General features: G+C 33.9%; 1 protein-coding gene across 10 annotated transcripts in view; it reads left to right on the forward strand.

Annotated features, from left to right (window-relative positions):
• Positions 1-6067: 6067 nt before the first annotated feature.
• The window catches only part of LOC127860720 (uncharacterized), a 38035-nt gene continuing 24875 nt past the window's right edge, over positions 6068-19227 (forward strand). For 3 of the 10 annotated variants that reach the window (XM_052399005.1, XM_052398995.1, XM_052399013.1), the window contains exons 1-6: positions 8003-8067; positions 8559-8643; positions 9561-9620; positions 10589-10648; positions 10807-10845; positions 10973-11030. In XM_052399005.1, the coding sequence (XP_052254965.1) occupies positions 8049-8067; positions 8559-8643; positions 9561-9620; positions 10589-10648; positions 10807-10845; positions 10973-11030 (321 nt within the window). In that variant the 5' untranslated portion in view covers positions 8003-8048. Of the gene's footprint in view, positions 6147-7981; positions 8068-8089; positions 8148-8551; positions 8644-9560; positions 9621-10588; positions 10649-10806; positions 10846-10972; positions 11031-19227 lie in introns of those variants that run through there. The other 7 variants (XM_052399051.1, XM_052399059.1, XM_052399040.1 and 4 more) reach the window with 7 other exon arrangements.

A 19227-nucleotide genomic window follows, 5' to 3' on the forward strand; every position in this document is an offset into this window, starting at 1 on the left:
CGCTCTTGGTGTCGGTCAAAAATTAAATGACAATCAGAAGAATACAATTCCGACAAGGTAGAGTTATCCACATGTGTTACATGATATAATCTATAACAATGTTTAACTTATACATGTAGTTTTAGATAAATTTTATATTGTAAGAACCAAAATTATGTGTTAAAATTAACCGTTTTTTTTACGGATGAATGCATGTATTTGGACTGGAACAATGCAACGTTTGGCACGCCATAAATAGCCGCTTGATCATCTTTTTAACACCCAAGTTTTCCCCTCTGGACTAGCAGACGACGTATTGTTTAAATCAGTCTCTGGTGTATTAAGCGACATTTTAGACTTCAAATATGACCGCGCCACTGGTTAATCACATTCAAATGTAAAAATGCAAGCGAAACTGTTCAAGTTATGAGGAAGCTCAATAATATACATTGGAATCAGATGTTTTTATAAAGAAAAGAGAGCTTTAAATAGTATGTGGTATTCGATAAGCAGAACACTGCAAGATGCATCGTACAAGCGTTTCTTAGTTATGGTTCTTTTACAATAGTTCGATTATCACCAATATTAAAATGGAACTTGTTTACACGTAAATGAAACAATTAAGATTAATATTTATTTTAATGACGATTGTCCCCTATCAATATTTATTACTAATTTAAACTTATTAATGTAAGCTATATTTTACCAAAATTCTGAGGCTTATCGAGGTAATCTCGCGTCCGTTTCATGGGTAGAACCGATACTGGGCATCTTCAAGATCTTGGCGAGATCTTGGGAACTCTCAGTGCGATTGGGTATAAAAGCAGGACCTTCTGACAGCTAGACGGACACCACATACAATGTGCCAGCACAGCCTTTTTTAATCAATAAAAATTATAATTGATGATTCTTTCATATTTACTTATTTACTGTTTTACTTCTCCAATATAAATAGTTATCTTGCATCTGTTGCAAACATTGACCAAATAAAGCAGGGTCGAATAAATTGTCCTATCTCCGGTCAACATGAAGTACAGTATTCCAACGCACTCTTTGACGATAGACATGTGCGAATATTGGACCTTTGAAAATGATTGGGTCGCATCATGAAGGTTATCGTTACATATCATCCCTTTTTTCTTCTTTAAAATATATTACCGAACCAGCTTTCCTTATTTATCATTTGCATTTACTTGATTACGCAATTTATGACGTATCTAGTGTGACGTCATTTCTCAGACGAAACATACTATCTATAGTTTCTCTAAAGATTTTAGGGACAACAATTTTTACATGGTGGTTTTAACAGTATTTAAAAAAATAGTTTTAAAGCATCGAACGAATCATAAACGTATTTTGGATTGTGTGTTTGTCATTCATAATTGTTAACTTCTGTAGGAATAAAAATTCGCTACTGCAGGATTACGATTTCGTAAATCGGGGTTTGGGTCAGAGTGGTAAGCATTCGATACAAACGTTATCAAAAAATAGTGTGGTTTAAAATACATTTCGATAATAGGGATGGAAAAACAGAAAATGGATTTCGGCAAAGGGATGGAAGAACAGTAAATGAACGTGTATATCGTTGTAAATTTAATGTTATAAGCAAGGATTAAAGTGGTCATTAAGGTAAATAAAATTAAGTTTTTGTTTTGCTGCTGCAATTTTTTTTCATTTTTTACCAAGGCAAATATCGCATTCTCGATTCGTGTTTTATTTCTTCACATATTTTCGAAAGGAAAGTATTAAAAGGAACAGTTTAAAGTGGAACTATTTTTTACTTGACACAATCGGAAGTTATTCGGTCGTCTGGACTGTGTGTACATGTAGGCCCTAGGAGGCTCGACACGAATAATTATATTGTTATGTCAATTTATCGTTCGTGTTTGATAAAATGTGCCAACGGCATGAAGCAGGATAAGCTAAACCTCAACCTATTTTCTTTTTCTAAGCCTCACCGGATACACTTTCTTCATCTCGGCATCAACAATATCGCAGATCAATTAATTTTTCTTTAATTGAATCATCAACTTATTTCAAAAGATATATATAAGTGTACACCCAATAGAAAAAAAACGTCGATGTTTGTGTAACAGGCTTACTTTTTATCTGAAAATAACGGTTAACACGGATAATAAAACAGAAACAAATGCATGTAGTTGAATCGGAAAAAAAAACAGATTCCTTAATATAAGAATATAAATTAATAGAATATCATATGCGTAACTAATATTTCCTCGTCAAAGTGGGCAGTAGCTTGCTTTTGTGTTCGTTAGAACGATCACGTTGTTAGCGAAATCACAGGCTTATATACACTAACAGGCAATTACAAATAGAGTTCCTGTATTAACTTTAAACGCAAAGTTACAGTGATAACAAGATGATAAGATTAAATAAATGTAAATGTAAAATATAATTGTATAAAGGTGGTGCGGTGGTCGAGTAGTAACACTCTGGTCTACCATTCCTGAGGTCCCCGTTCAATTCCCGGCAGGGGCACTGGAAATTTCAGAAATGCTTCAAGTGTTCTCCATCCAACTAGAGATGTATTGGTATGAAACCCAGGAAATTCTCGCGTGCATCGACGCTATACACTGAGCACGTTAAAGAACCAAGGGATCTATTCGCAATGGGCTAGGGTATCGCACCCGGATTCCTTGTATCCCACTATTGTCTCTTCTGCTTGCTGTCTCTTCAGCAAAAACCAACGGACCCCATTGGAAATAAGTGCTTGCACTTTCTTTCATGGGTTATCCTTGAATGCACGGTCAAAAGAAATACAATACAAATTAGGTTTAACATACATTGACGCAGATGTATGGGCTTACCCTTTTCATAAATAAACACCATGTAGTTCATGAGGAATAAATGATCACACAATTCAGTAAACTAGGCTAGAATAGTTACAAGATAAAAAAATGTAAAAGACATTAGACGCAATAATGGATAATAATGATATAATAATATACTTAGTTATGTTAAAATAATGATTCCAGGCTACATTTTTGGTGACATCATTTAGGATTTTTATTAAGACACAGAAGACAGAGAAGCTTATGTACTTGTCACAGTCCATCTCTGAAAAAACCGAACACACAACTTATAATCAAAGACAAGTAGTTATATATCATACTTGTAGAGGAGTACACAAATACAAATGTATGTGTTTATTTAATAGTGCACAAAATGCATTCGTTCTTGAATCAAATTGACATTATATAATCCTGAAAGGGACAATCGTTAAAATGTATAAGTAAAATAAACAAACTTTAGATTAGTATAAATTGCATTGCTTAGAATAAATTATAGCTATGTTAATTTGTAATAATAATATAACAAATAACAAAATTTGACAAACATTTGGATATTGTTGTATGTTGTTTTTTTACAAATAAACACAACAAATATATAACAATCAAATAAATTAACTTTAAAAATGTTATATTTAAAATAAACCCAGTAATTAATTTCATTAAAACGATCGTTATATATTACATGTCTTCTCAGGTCTTTTTCGCAAGTACTACAATTGGCAACAAGATAAGTATTAATGCAAAGCATCCAAGGGCGTCGGGAATTTCAGTGTAAAAGGCACTCTATGAAGTTACATGGAACGATTTTTTTCTACTGTAAATATTAATATATTGGCCGATTATTTTAAACAAAATAGAAAAAGATACTGGTATAACCATTCTATGAGTTTGTGTTATAACCCCCAAATAACCATTATCTATGATGTTGTGTTATAACCCCCAAATAACCATTATCTATGATTTTGTGTTGTAAACCCCAAATGTTTCATATTTCATTTTATTTACATTGTTTTTTTTAACTGGCATCCGTGTGCAGTCTTCATTAAACAATCTGCTTCATCTTGTAAGCGTAATTTCATATTTGTCTCAACTTCAAGGGCAGATGATTCTGAACTTATTCTTACGTTGCTCATTTATGATAGTATTGAGTACTCATTGATATGAAAACACTGTAAAAGTTTTAATGTGTTTACGAACCCCCCCCCCCCACCCCCACCCTCTCACACATATATTTCATGGGCATAATAAAAACAAAAAATGGTTACAATAAAACAGCATATTTATTTAAACTAAAATGTCTACATCAAAACAAAAAGTTAACATGGAACACAAATAAAATAATTTGATTCTACTGGGGCTCGAACCTTGGGCCTCTCACATGTGAAGCGAGCGTGTAACCACTACACTACGGAACCGCTTGAAAAATCACCTTCTAACTAAGATATTAATAAGCTATTAATAGTCGGTTTAAATGTAAACCAGGAAGTCTAAACGCTGGATAGTGAGCGGGGTTAAAGGTACATACCAAAGGGTCCATACCACTGGCAAGATACGGGTCAGGCCCGCGGCCTTCTATATGTGGTTCTTAAAAAAACCTGTAGGAGGACTTGATAGTAATGAGACTGGGGTGCTGTGATGGTGCTCCCTTAATATTGAAATTCAGTTGCATTAGGCCCGATCTCAGTTAAATGGAAATCCGTGTCGCCGAAAATATATATACGCATACGCTCGCAATAGTCATGAAGAAATAGCAATTTAATAACATACACCCAGTATTCGCCTTGATGCGCCATACGCGTAATCCGTCTCTTATAATTATGATACTTTCGACGACCCTTGAACTAGCGCCAAACTTTTTGTCGACATTTGGATGAAAAGAGCACTGCCAACGTTCATATGTTGTGCACTTGTACCTATTGTACAAATACTTTACTTATATATTATTATTTCACTATTTTACTGTTTATGAAAAATCAACAATAAAAGTAAAACTGGTTTCATCACATTTCGAAATGTAAAACAGTAAATATTTGTTTAGTTTGAGGATATCATCGAACAAAGACAGGTGAGTATTTATGCAATACAGTCTATCATTGGCGTCGCACTGAAGTGCGGCGACTAGTATGTAATACGTTTTATTTCACTTATGGGAGGAGAAGTTATTTTACGGATCAATGTATATATTTTTGTTGTCAGAATATCTTGCATAGTGGTGATTTTTTGTGTATATTAGTGTAAATAAGTACTGCATTTGTGCCTATTTCATTTACTACAACATTTATTGCCAATAATGCAAAGCTAACTATTTTAATTAATAACTGATCGCATGGACTGGGCAATAATAAAAGATCACAGGGACTGGGCAAATACTCGAACCGGTGAAACTTTATGGTTTTGTATAAAAACAAAACTTCTTTGTTTCACTATCCTAGCAACCACCTAGTTACTAATAAAGACGCTATAGAGCGCGAAGCGCGACGCGTATTATTAATTGTAATAATGAGTCTTGATAAAGGAAGCACCATCACAGCTTGCACGACGGTTACATTACATTCACCTCTGTGATGGGCTCAGAACGGACTATTTTTATGAAAGCGTCTCATTCATGTCATGATCATTCCAAGCGTTCATCATGGAGATTACAGTATACTAAACAATCTCTTGCACGACGGTTGCATCGCATTCACTGCATTAAAAAAAACATCTCGTACCATAATATCTTATATCAGTCTTAATTCATTATTATAAAATTGATTTATGTTAACAAACCTACATACATACATACGTCGAAGCAATGCCTAACGTCACTCAATAAAAATTATGTTCAATTGTTAACATTTGTGAAGAGCGTGGAATGATTCCATCTGCGTAAATGGGCAATACAATAGTTCCAAAGAGTTGCATTAAAACTCGCAAGTTTTTGCACGATGTATCGTAAATTTTAAATTCCTATTTCTTTATTTTACGCCTCTGATCCTAAAAAATCCAAATCAAATATACTTTGAATGCGTTTGTTCGGTTTTACCCAGTTTCTGGGCAATATGGCATGCTGAGCCTTTCGCAGAGGTGTATGTGAGAGCAACGACAACTCTGCGTGGAGATTGAATGTATACATGCTAGTCGTGTATTCGTTATTTGATTGCTAAATGGTATAAATAACTTAGTATCTCTCGACTTAAATATAAATTTAGAAGCGTCTGCTTTTAATGAATTGATAGCGGATAATATGCGATATAAACGATTACAACGGCAAGATAATTGTAGGGTGATACTATGATATATGAATAATTCGTTGGCTAGATAACAGGCAGTGACGTAGCTAGAGGTAGATGTAATCCGAGGCAGATTTGACATGTAAGTACATAAACCATTTACCTTATATGAAGCTTAATAACAAATGTTTTCTGTGTTTGTAAAGTTTATTTTTTACCGTTTTAAACAGTACTTCAGTTACATAACAGCAATCAGTTAACCAGCCAATACTTCTCCAGGTTAACGAGCACTAAATGTTTTTATTAAATCAGAGGTAGGGGGATAATTTCCGTAATAAAGATTGTATGACCCATTCCCACTCAAGTAATGTGACCGGGATCACCCAGCGCTCTACACACTGAGTCAGCCTGTCCGTAGATTTAACCATATGTACTTGTATATTTTATGGTGGTAGTTCAATCTCTCAGTAGTTAACAATATACCAGTTAACACCAAAGCAGTCACTGTTCAGAAGTCTGATCATCGTATAAAGTAACAAATGGTTATATGATTTACAAATACAACCAATTCGAGACGATATATGTTTATAAAAGGCGGCATTAAATAAACAAGTACTTGTTGTACGCCCGTCGAATATATTCGGACTCGGTATATACTGCGTTCTCAACGTCACTCGTAACGAAATATATGTTTGTATAAGGCGGCATTAAATAAACAAGTACTTGTTGTAAGCCCGTCGAATATATATTCGGACTCAGTATATACTGCGTTCTCAACGTCACTCGTAACGAAATATATGTTTGTATAAGGCGGCATTAAATAAACAAGTACTTGTTGTAAGCCCGTCGAATATATATTCGGACTCGGTATATACTGCGTTCTCAACGTCACTCGTAACGAAATATATGTTTGTATAAGGCGGCATTAAATAAACAAGTACTTGTTGTAAGCCCGTCGAATATATATTCGGACTCAGTATATACTGCGTTCTCAACGTCACTCGTAACGAATGCATGCCAACACTCCGTTGAGCCGCAGTTTGAGCGCGGAGAGACGCAGAGGAATCATTCAGAACACTTCAGGTTACTTACTGATGGCGAGTACTTTGCATTTAATCTGGCGATTCATCTTCTTTACTACGTGAAGATTGATAGAACAGCGCAGGGTCGCTTAAAATTATCAGGGTTGCAAACGAACTGCAATTAGAATAAGAAAAAATGCCAGATTGACTTAGTTGCATCACGATGTCGTGGAGCCACAAAGATAGTAATTTAATCAACCCGGACTCTCCGGCGTCATTGCTGCATTATTAAACGGCGATGTTTTTTTTCACAAACTATCGCGCCTATGGCGATCTTACTAGGGTGGCATCGCATAGTCCCTTTAAAGTGTACGTCAATTGTTTTGCAATATGTTTTTACAGGATGTCCGTGCAAAGTTCAATGCGTTTGCTCGTTGTTCGTTCGATAATATAGGCGTGTCTGTTCAATGACAATGAGGTCATTGAACGTCATTATTCCAAACAAAATGCATTTTGCATGCAGCTATACCATTTAAAATGTTGTTATAAACTTGTATCAAAAACAAACATTAAATATGCGTCCCTTAGACACATGTTGCAAATGTGTCATCTTTGTCATCGTAATGGGATAAAGGTATAATTATATTATTATTAACTAATGGAAAACACCGATATAACCGGAAGTTAGGTTACAAAATTAGTTTTGTTCCGTTGTAGAGAACTTGTTGGGGCGATACTCAGTGTTGAAGAAATGATAAATACCACGATTGCTTTTCAAACGGATATGAGGGACATTAAATTAATGCAGCCTACACAATTAAAATCATTTTAATAATGCAGCAACAGTTTTTTAATTAAAATATTATGTTCAAAAAATTGGATTTTTGGTCCTCAAATTTAAGCCGAGGCAAAGCCTCGTCGCGCCTCAGGCTTGCTACAAGCCTACAACGCTGATAAACATGCATGTGGCGAAAATGTTTTACACACAGTTACAGTGGGAGATTACTGGATATCGGAGGTTAATGATAAAGATACAAATTGGTGATTTATACGATAATATTATTCATATTCAACAAATGAGTTATAGTTTGACAATTATTTAATGAATGGTTTCTTGACACGTATGTCCAATTTTGTAAAAACAAGTAGTAAAATACTATGTTGCATATCATAAACATGTTTTCGACAACACTTTTTAGCGGGCGCGCAAAAATCAATTGTTTTATACTTGTTGTGAATTAAATATACTAGCTACTGTATGTACTCTACTTTAATGTACGGATGGCGGGAATTAAAGTTATTAAACTGTTCATTGAAGAAAAATATTTTTGAATTCGAATTCGTGATCATGTAGGCGTGCATTGGAACATATTTTGTTGCATTTTATATTTTGTTCCGAACGGTTTTATAATTTTAAAATTGTCATCAAATACATATCTGCTTCAAAAAAAAAAAGCATTGCCCATACGTGTATACAATGGGAGTGGGCGAAACCGCCAATATGTCCCTAAAATAAAACAATTAGATTTCAGAAACCATGAGTACAAACGAAGATGCATATGACTATGTGAATGAATTAGATGAACACGGGGACCAAACGCCTTTGCTTTTATATATGTAAGTTGTTGTTTTTTATTTTATTGTTATACAAATATTCGATAAATTGTTATGACTCCTTCGAATAAGCCGTTTTATATTGCTATACGCTACTCCGTCGGTAGATAGGTCGGTCCTGAGACCATAAGTTTCCGCTTGATATCTAGAAATAAAATTGACGTACACATGAGAAAATTGATGTGATGATTGATCTAGAGTAAATGAAGATGCTATTTGCTTTTAATGTCAACAAGTCCAGATAACACAGTAGATTCCCTTTCGCATGGTATCTATAATATAAAGAAGTGAAACTCCAGATGCTGGAGCAGTATTGCATTCTCATTTTATACAATGAGTTGGTCCTTTATTTAAGGCAAGTGGCCTATTGCCAAAACAGTACAAAACGGCACAATACAAAACAACATAAACACATATAAAAATAAAGCTGGGGTCAACGCCTTGGAACGGTCAATGCAAAGCATTATACATTGAATATGTAACTAGATAAATAAAAAAGAAAGCAATTTACGACACGCATATACCATACCATATAATGTATCAATAATCTTAAACGCATACCAAAAATAGATGTATTAAACAAATTATATGTGTATTATGTATTACCTTATGGCGATAAATGGCAAACCGACAACATTCTATACGCCCCTTAAATGAAGAAAAATCTATTGCCACGTATTCATGTTTTATGAAACAAATATTTAACACGCAAAAAATAAAAATTACAGAAATAAATGTAACTTGTGACATGAGATCAAAGGTCAAGGTCACTGGGGCGACTTTGATGAGGTCAGATGAATACTTTGTTTACACATTTTCTTGATTAGCTTCAGGTTACGTTTTGATTTGAACGATTATGTATTATGCACACGGAGTAAAAGATCTTATATATGATATAATGTTGCTTTTTCTTACATTAGCTGGGGATCCTTACGTGCACTTGTAGGGGATACCATGCGTCGTATAACGTCCAGGATACCGTAAGTATGACAACTTTATGTTATTTATTATGTATGCCCATAATAAAACGCGTTGAAATCGAACATGAACCTTGGTGTAGTGGTTACCTGCGAGAATGGTAAGACGCAAATTAATTGTCATCAGGACAAAGGTCCATCACCGCGAATTGAAGAGGGACGTTCGTTTCATCGCTATATTTATAATAGGCGATTCGAAATGCCATCTTTCACATTGGGAAATTGGTAACACTATAAATAACCTGTATTTTAATTTTAGGTCACCATGTTAGTAGTCAAAGCTACATGTCCTATGAATACATTGCATTCTGCATGGTTTCTTTAGAACCGTTTCAACTGCGATCACTTATATTGGTATCCTGGCTACTTCGGGAGGATATCAAGATGTATATTTCTTAAGGTCAACATATCAAAGATCAGGGACACTGTGGCTTTTAATAAAACAATTGTTTCTGCACAATATCTTGAGAAGGCTTTCGTGTATGATCATGTAAATTGGTATAGTGATTACCAATGTGGAAAGGAATACTCCTTTTTAGTTTCAGATAATTAAGCAAAGTGTCAACGACGCTGAGGCTTGTATCATGCCATTGGTTACCGCACAATATTTTCAGACAGGTTTGACCTATGATCATCTTAATATGTATCTATATAAGGTATGTTGTTTACTTGTGGGGAAAGAACGATTCAATATAAGGTCAACAGGTCAAAGGTCAAGGTCAGATGGAACTTTAATATGACCATTATCCAACGCAATATTTTGAGAATACTATGATCATATTTATTAGTTTGATGGGTTGTTTTGACGAAGGATGGACCCTTTTGATACTCAAATCATAAGATCAAAGGTCAAGGTCACCGGGACGACTTTGATGAGGTCGGATGCATACTTTGTTTGCACATTTTCTTGATTAGCTAATGGTTACGTTTTGATCTTACATATGCTATAATGCTGCTTTTCCTTTCATTAGCTGGGGATCATTACGAGCATATGTAGGGAATACCATGCGTCGTATAATGTTCAAGATACCGTAAGTATGACAACATTATGTTCAAAACGTGTATGTTGGTTTCACATGTTTCGTTACAAAAATGTCCCAAGTTACATTTATTTCTGTTAATTATTTGCGTGTTAAATATATGGTTCCTTATTCATGAACACGTTACTATAGATTTTTCTTTATTTTAGGGGCGTATGGACTGTCGGTGTGCCATTTATCGCCATAAGGTAATACATAATACACATATGATTTATTTAATATATCTATTTTCGGTATGCGTTGAAGATTATTTATATATTATATGATATTTTATATGCGTGTCGTAAATTGCTTTCTTTTGTGTTATTTATTTAGTTACATATTCTTGAGGGTTTGGAAGAGAGCACCATGTACAAAATGTAGTGATTTACAGGTAATTCATATTGCCTAGTTGGTAAGTTGTTTTGAACATGTACTACAGATTTCCATATTCTGAGGTTTATCGTAGTTTATGATTAAATTTGAGCCTTAATGTTATCCAATTCGTTTATTTCCATAATTTAACAAGTGTTAACACTTGTTTAAGGTATTGGAACTCTAATGAACTAAGTGAAATATCGCCGTATTTCGTTCATCTATGTAAAAAGCAAAACAAAATCAAAATCAATACTAGAAAAATGGAGCGGCAGAGGCCGATGCGTATACCCACGCCGCATTAATGTTATATTAAAAAGGCAATTTTGGGTGGGCAAGGCCTATGTTGGTGGGCCTCCGGGGTTGGTAATGTGGACATGGATGGTCTAGATAGACCGTGTTTTCAAAAGAGATGTTCAGTATTAATTTGAAGTCAATTGGTGAATAAATGAAGAAGTTATATTAAACCATAAAACAATTGTGTACGAAAAAAAATCGGTAGGAAAAACAAATTGAGAACAACAAAAAATTTATTCGAAAAAAACAATTTGGGTACGAAAAACGTTGGGTACGTAAAAAAAATAGGTACGAAAACAATTTGGATACGAAAAAAAGCATTTGGGTACGACACAAATTTGGGTACGAAAACAAAATTCGGTGCGAAAAACAAATTGGGTATGAAAACAAATTTGGGTACGAAATAAATTTGGGAACGAACAAAAAAATGGGTACGAAAAAAAATTGGGTACGACAAATTTTGGATACGAAAAAAAATGAGGGTACGGGGAAGTTGTACCCGTGGACCTCTCGATAAATTTGAAAGATGACGGGAACCAAGCTGCCTTTACCTTTATCAATGGCCCTAGGATGGGTAATGTGGACATGGATGGTCAAGATAGACCGTGTTGTCATACGAGATGTTCAGTATTAATTTAAAGTCAATTGGTGATTAAATGAAGAAGTTATGTTAAAATAAAATTTTGGGTGGGCGTGGTTCTCCACTACCTCCTCCTGCACTACAAGCACTAGAACCTTGAAACTTACAAACATGGTACCTATGAGCATATGTGCGACGATGCACTATTTGGACCCCTGGGTCAAAAGTTATTATCATGTGCGTCGCATGTTGTTAGTAAAATGAGTTTTTTACCTATTTTACCCATTTATTTACCCATAACTTTTGACCCAGGGGTCAGATCAAAATTCGGTCGCCGTCACGTCGCACATATGCTCATAGCTACCAAGTGTGTAAGTTTCAAGGTTCTAGTGCTAACAGTGTAGGAGGAGATAGTGGCCAGGACGGACGAACAGAAAGCGGAGATCATTACAATATCTCCACGCTTTTAAAAGCGTGGCGATAACAAGATATCATTATACATGCCTCTGTGAAGATAACATGGGTTCCCTTGCAAGTAAGGTTGGAACTGGAGAAATTATTTTTTAAATGACTTACAACAAGAGATTTGTTGTTTTTTGTGGTTTTCTGAGGAGATATATTACTTGTGTGTTTATATGTTCTTGATACTACTTGCAACACCTTATTTTTTATCCTGAATGTGCATATATAAGGCATTTAAATGGACGTATGTACCAAATAAGCCCTGCTTTATTGATATTTACGTTTTATATAGTTGGCTTTTTTAATTTAATGGTAACAGACACAAAGGGGCTGTGGAATGATTGACGGTTGGCAACTCGAAATGTCTGAGAATCCTTAATTATTCGATACACTTCTCGTACACTTTGATTTTTTTTATGTCAAACACCGCATAAATAGGAAATATGCGAAGAAAGAACAGAAACTCTCAATTTCATAACATAGTTCTAATACAACGGCCACCGGAAAAACTTTGCGAAACCGAAATTTCGCAAACTTAAGTACCCTTTTTCTTGAAGGTTTGCTTATTTGTGATAAAGTATAAGATAAAAGTCTTACTTGTGATTAATAATTGGTTATTTTTGCTTGTTAAATGCGTTTTCTTCACTATGAACTTTATTTGCAAAGTTGGGGTTCCCATGGGATTTTTGTAATATCCCATGGGATTTTTCATTATCCCATGGGAATTTTGGTTTCTCCCATGGGATTTTTCTCCAGCTTTTTTTATGGGAGAAAAAATCCCATGGGATTTTCAAAAACATAAAACACGTTCGTTTGTGCTTAGTTATCGATTTTAAGCATTGTTAAAGCATTTGTGCTTATTTTCGTTCAATTTACTTTGATAGAAAAAAAATCCCATTTTTTTATGGGAAAAAAAAATCCCATGGGATTTTTTTCTGATTTTTAGAGATTTATTCATGTAACCTTCAGAAACACTACCTTTTAACAAATGATGAGCATTTCTCGCGATTTCAACGCGTTATATCGTGTTTTAAAATAATAAAAAAATCCCATGGGATTTTATTGTCCCATGGGATTTTTTTGTCCCATGGGATTTTTTTTCCCATGGGATTTTTTTTACCAATGGGATTTTTTTTAAGGTATAAGTTTCTAAAAGCTATATAATAATAATAATTATAATAATAATAATAATAATAATAATAATAATAATAATAATAATAATAATAATAATATTAATAATAATAATAATAATAATAATCGTGCTCAATATGATGAATTTGTACTTTTAAGCGACTAATATTTTTATTCGAGCCGATCGTCGAGTCCGAATGGTGAGTATAAGAGCAATTTACCAGTACAAATAAATCTCACTTGTGAAGAGAACGCTACCGTACTATAAAATAATCTTGATAATAAGTCATATCATTTCTCGACAGAAAATGAAAACAGTATCCATATTGATGTCAGCAATGTCCCCTGCTATGATAAATATTGACAAAATGAAAAACCTTGACAATAATTCCGTGTCGAATACGCATTAGATTATAGCAATCAAATTCATATAAGCATTGATAAGATAATTTGCGAAAATGGGTCTTATGTCAAATACGGCAAGCGTAGCTCCATTCCATAATGTCCGGTATTAAGTCACGTCAAGTTTCGTGGTCGAATTATAGCATAATAATCATTTTCACATTACGCGAATCATATGAGTTTCCCTACATATATTGTGTTAAAATTTATGTTACACTAATGTGCGATGATGAAAAGGGGATTTCGGTAATTCTACATTCGCCCGCCTAGTACCGAAATCCCCATATTTACGCCTTAAAGGGTCAATAGGTCATCGGTATGAATGGTTTTTGACTTCACATGAATGTTAAGGTGCAAAAAAATGATATTAATTTTAATTATTAAGCACTCTTGACAGCATTAAGTTGCCTCTCAGTGGGGATTTCGGTTTTTCTACACTAGAACTTAAACGCGCGCCGGTACCGAAATCCTGCTGTACAAACCTTCAAGTGTCAACAAAATTATTATAGTGTTTTTTTTCATTAGCAACCAGTGACATGTATTATCTCCCATTCGGTTACTTCTTTTGGAAAATAATTAGCGGGGATTTCGGTACTGCTACATTCGTACGCCCAGAGCCGAAATCACCCATGTTTACGCCAATCCCCCATATTACGCCTTAAAGGGTCTATATGTCATTATGTTTGGGTTTTGGCTTTGCATTAATGTTGATTTGTACACAATCATATTAGTGTTAATCAGTTAAACACTCTTATCAGAATATTTTTTCCATTATTAAATAGTTTATTAATGTGAAAAATGTGTAAACGAATGTAAAAAAGGTAAAATGTACATTTAAAACATTGGTTACACAAAAGTATATGTAAATATAACATGACATAGTAATAATAAGTCTTCAGAAAGTATTTTCCAAACAAATCTGATGAAACAAATGATATCGTACTACCTTATTTACAATATGCTATACACTTTTGCAATTTAGTTATCAATGTTTAATCAAAGCATAAATCAGGATAATATGTTGCCTCTTAGCGGGGATTTCGGTAATTCTTAACAAGCACATAAACCCGCGCCGGTACCGAAATCCCCGCTGTACAAACCTTCAAGTGTAAAAAAATACTGATTTAGGTTTAAATAAAGGGAACAATAGTATTTTTGGCCACCAAAAAGCACTTCCGCGTCAACAAAACGATTGAAATTATGTCAGAAACCCAGCTTTTCATTGTATATATTGCAATACACCATCGGCCGCCGAGAGCGGAATACTGCGCTTGGCCGCTAAACAATGTGGATTGCATCAAATTAAATGTCAATTTTCGATTTTATTACAAAAATAAACACTGCCTTTTTATAAATATGTCAAGCACGTACACTTAACAAAAAAATCGATATATCTTTATGTAATGTAGAAAAGTAAAGCGCTTTATATATAACAATGTTTTATAATGTCTCTCTGGTTGAGAAAAAAAACTAAACAAAACCATGTAGAACATATATGTTTTCATAATTAAAAAAAATATTTAATGATGCACGTGATGTTTTATAATTGATATAAGTTCACGTGTCATTGAACGAGTTAAGGGAGAGATGCGAATTAAATTACACATAATTAAAAAATGATACTATACTGTCAGCTTGATTTATAAATTGTGTTCCATCGCGCCAATATATTCATTGTTCCATGAAATTGTGCATAAAAGCAAAACGATTGAAATTATGTCAGAAATCCTGCTTTTCACATGAAATGATCTTTAACACTTTATTTATTCCAATCAGGTAATTAATAATAATAGGGGAAGTCTATACTGTGTATTAGAAACTTGTTGTGGTGATCCCTATCTTATCCGCTCAATACACATCCACCTGGCTACTGTACAGAAAAAATTAGATTTACTTCCAAAATAACTGATTTCATTAATTGCTAACTTGTTGTCTACATTTTAAATTAACAACGATAATGGATCAACATCACCGTTGCACAATTATTAAGTTCACAGTAATCTGTACTTTAAATAGATAGCCTAATTAAAGACGGTGCTAATAAAGAACAAAGCGTGAATGTGGATATTAAGAAATTAGATCCTTTTTTGCATGACACTGGCAGTATATCATTTTATCTTATATAAATAAGCCACATTTAAGACATGGATAAAATTAAAATAAGACACATTTGCATCTTTCATTTCTTGAAAAAAAAAATAAGCACGCAGTCACATATAAATAAGATACATTGAAGACACAGAAAAAAATAAATAAGACACATTTGCATCTTTCACTAAATTTTCTTAAAAAAACATGTGAAACTGAAGAAAAACATTTATTACTGACACATTATTCTAAAAGTCGACAGGCAACATAAATTCAAAGAGGGAACCACAATTAAATAAGATCAATTTTCGCATGATACTGGTTGTATAGCAAGTAGTCACATATTAATTACAGCTTGCATTAGTTGCAATAATTTTGTTAAGTGCGCGTGCTTCTGAACGTTGCGTTAAGCGAGAGTGTTGTCATTTTGTTAGTTTTATATTTTGGTATTATGTATGATTATTGCTTGTTTTGAATTTGAAATAAACGCTTTCTGGCAAATAAGCATCGTCTTAATTTTAATACAAATAATGAACATTTGACATACAAAATGTCCAATAACATACCGGCAATAACATTATATATATGTTAATTTCTGTGCATGTTTATACCGAAATTATAGCCGACATCGGCAGTTAGGAAATTTAGTGACACACTTTAACACATCAAACATGCATGATAGTTCTTTTTTCATATGATATTCCCCTGGTTGCTTACCGGTGTATTGGTGCAGTTGATAACCCCGCCGGGACTACAGTAGGGTGCTAATACACACGTGTATCGTGTTCAATACAATCGTCTTAATTTTAATACAAATAATGAACATTTGACATACAAAATGTCCAATAACATATCGGCATTAACATTATATATATATGTTAATTTCTTTGCATGTTTATACCGAAATTATAGCCGACATCGGCAGTAAGGGAAATTTTGTGACACACTTTAACAAATCAAACATGCACGATAGTTCTTTTTTCATATGATATTCCCCTGGTTGCTTACCGGTGTATTGGTGCAGTTGATAACCCCGCCGGGACTACAGTAGGGTGCTAATACACACGTGTATCGTGTTCAATACCCGATCCATGCTACAACGTGTAAGAACGGGAATTTCGGTAATTCTACCTTTTTAAGCTTGCGCACCTCTAATGGGCACATATCCAAATATAATTTAATTAATTATTTTCCTAATCAGCATCATTTCACTAAACTACATGCAAATTTGTAGGTAGCTTTCCATGCTTAAAAAAAAATAAACCGATTTTTTCAAAACCACCCTCACGCTCGGCTTTTGTACAGTTTATTTTCACCTCTGGGGTATATAAAAGTTCCATAATTCATTCAAATTTCCAAATATGGGCATGCAGTTGGTGTGTACAGATGCAGTAAAGGTGTTTAAAGTTTAAACAAGATGAAATAAGTATTCTTTTACAGACATTTATTTTTTACAAATTTTAATCTATGGAATAGCGCCATGAAATGTAAGTGATTTCAGCCAAGTAAAAATTGGGTCGGTTAAAAACAAAGTGTCATAAAATTCAAAATAGTATCATTTAAGTTATATTTTAAATTAAGTTTTTATAGAAACACTATATACAGCAAAAATACCAAAAAATAGACAGATTTGCCATTTACTTTTTGAAATAAAAATAAAAATGCAACATGCATCATTCGTATTTTCAGCAGTAAATTAATCAATTTAGCCATAACGTTGTTTTAATTTTAAAATTGAAGGATGTGCATACAATTTTCAACATATTTAACAATAAACATAGCTTATGTGCTATATTAAATCAAATTACGTTAGAAAAGAAATAAAACGCGTCGCAAAAAGTATGCGATGTCGGCAGGAATCGAACCTGCGCGGGAAAATCCCAAAAGATTTCAATTTCATCGCCTAACCCACTCGGCCACGACAACTTTACATCTGTGTAACCTTAAATTAGATATATATAAGTAAACAGGTAAAAAGGCTCGCTCGATCTTTGAAGAAATCGCGAAATCGTATTTTTCAGATAATAATTGGATCAAAGTCAATATTTATAGTGAAAATAATGTAATCTAAATGAATAAGTTAAACATATATCAAAATTCGAAGTTTGAAAAAAATAAAATGCATCTCTCGGAAATAAGCGGTCATTGAAGATCGGCAATGGCTTATGTATGAAGTGAAAGGACAGTTGAAAGTTTCCATTTTGCACGTTAATGATTCTGATAATATGGTGACAAAGGCAGCAGTCCTATGCAGTATTGTGTTTGACCGGAGAGTAGCGTGATCTGTGTCGGTGTTGGGCGCTCTGAGGGCGCAATCCGGCTACATAGGTACATAGAAACCTCTTGTGGCTATAGTCCATGGATCGGGTTCGGCAGACAGGGAACATGTAAATTTTTATATGTATGTTTTATATCTTAATTACCTAAACGTATATTTATCCTGGTTACTTATTTACTGAGGTATGAGTTAGTCGCAATGATTGTAGATACGTTGTACTATATTTAGTAAGTATTTGGAGGACGAGTGGCACGGGCACGCGCTTTATTATCACTTATGCAAGGAACGCGTTTTGTTTATATACGTATTTTTGATATTCCGATAGGCTTAAGGGAGGTAACTTATTCAAGTAAAACGCGATATTTTTTGCAATGCCTTTTTATAACTCTTGTTTAATTAATTACATACGAATATACAGCTAAATTTAAGATGATTTTTACCAGAAAAAAATTTCGGAGAAAGATATATTGAGATTTTGATATTCCATAGAATGCGAGTCTCCATATATATTTTCTATTGCAGGGGAGGTAATTTAAATTTTTTAAAGTCTCCGAATTGGTCTTTGTTGTATCTATTTACGTTTATTTTCAAGCTTATGGCGATTAAAAAATTAATTATTATTAGTATATGCTCACATGGATATTGGTACGGATATATCGTGTTCATATAACTGTTACTACATCCATTTCATTCATCATTCAGGTCGGGCTACACAAATCTCGTGAAGAGGCCAGTAGGACCTGTAAACAAACTCTCATACACACACTCTTCACTCATCGTGGCGCTCTCGCATGTCTGAGGCGATATATAAGATCGATGTCATATATAGTACTGTATTCGCTGGTATTTTCGGTTGATATGTTTGATTGCTTAGGACGCAATGAATATAGTGTATTTATATTTAATCGAAGTGAGCTCATTGTTGTTTCTGGCGGTATTCAATTTCTGGTAATAGTTTCGCGATTAAAGACGTCGGTT

Source organism: Dreissena polymorpha, chromosome 1 (assembly GCF_020536995.1).
Source record: "Dreissena polymorpha isolate Duluth1 chromosome 1, UMN_Dpol_1.0, whole genome shotgun sequence".
In the NCBI taxonomy this organism is placed as follows: domain Eukaryota; kingdom Metazoa; phylum Mollusca; class Bivalvia; order Myida; family Dreissenidae; genus Dreissena; species Dreissena polymorpha.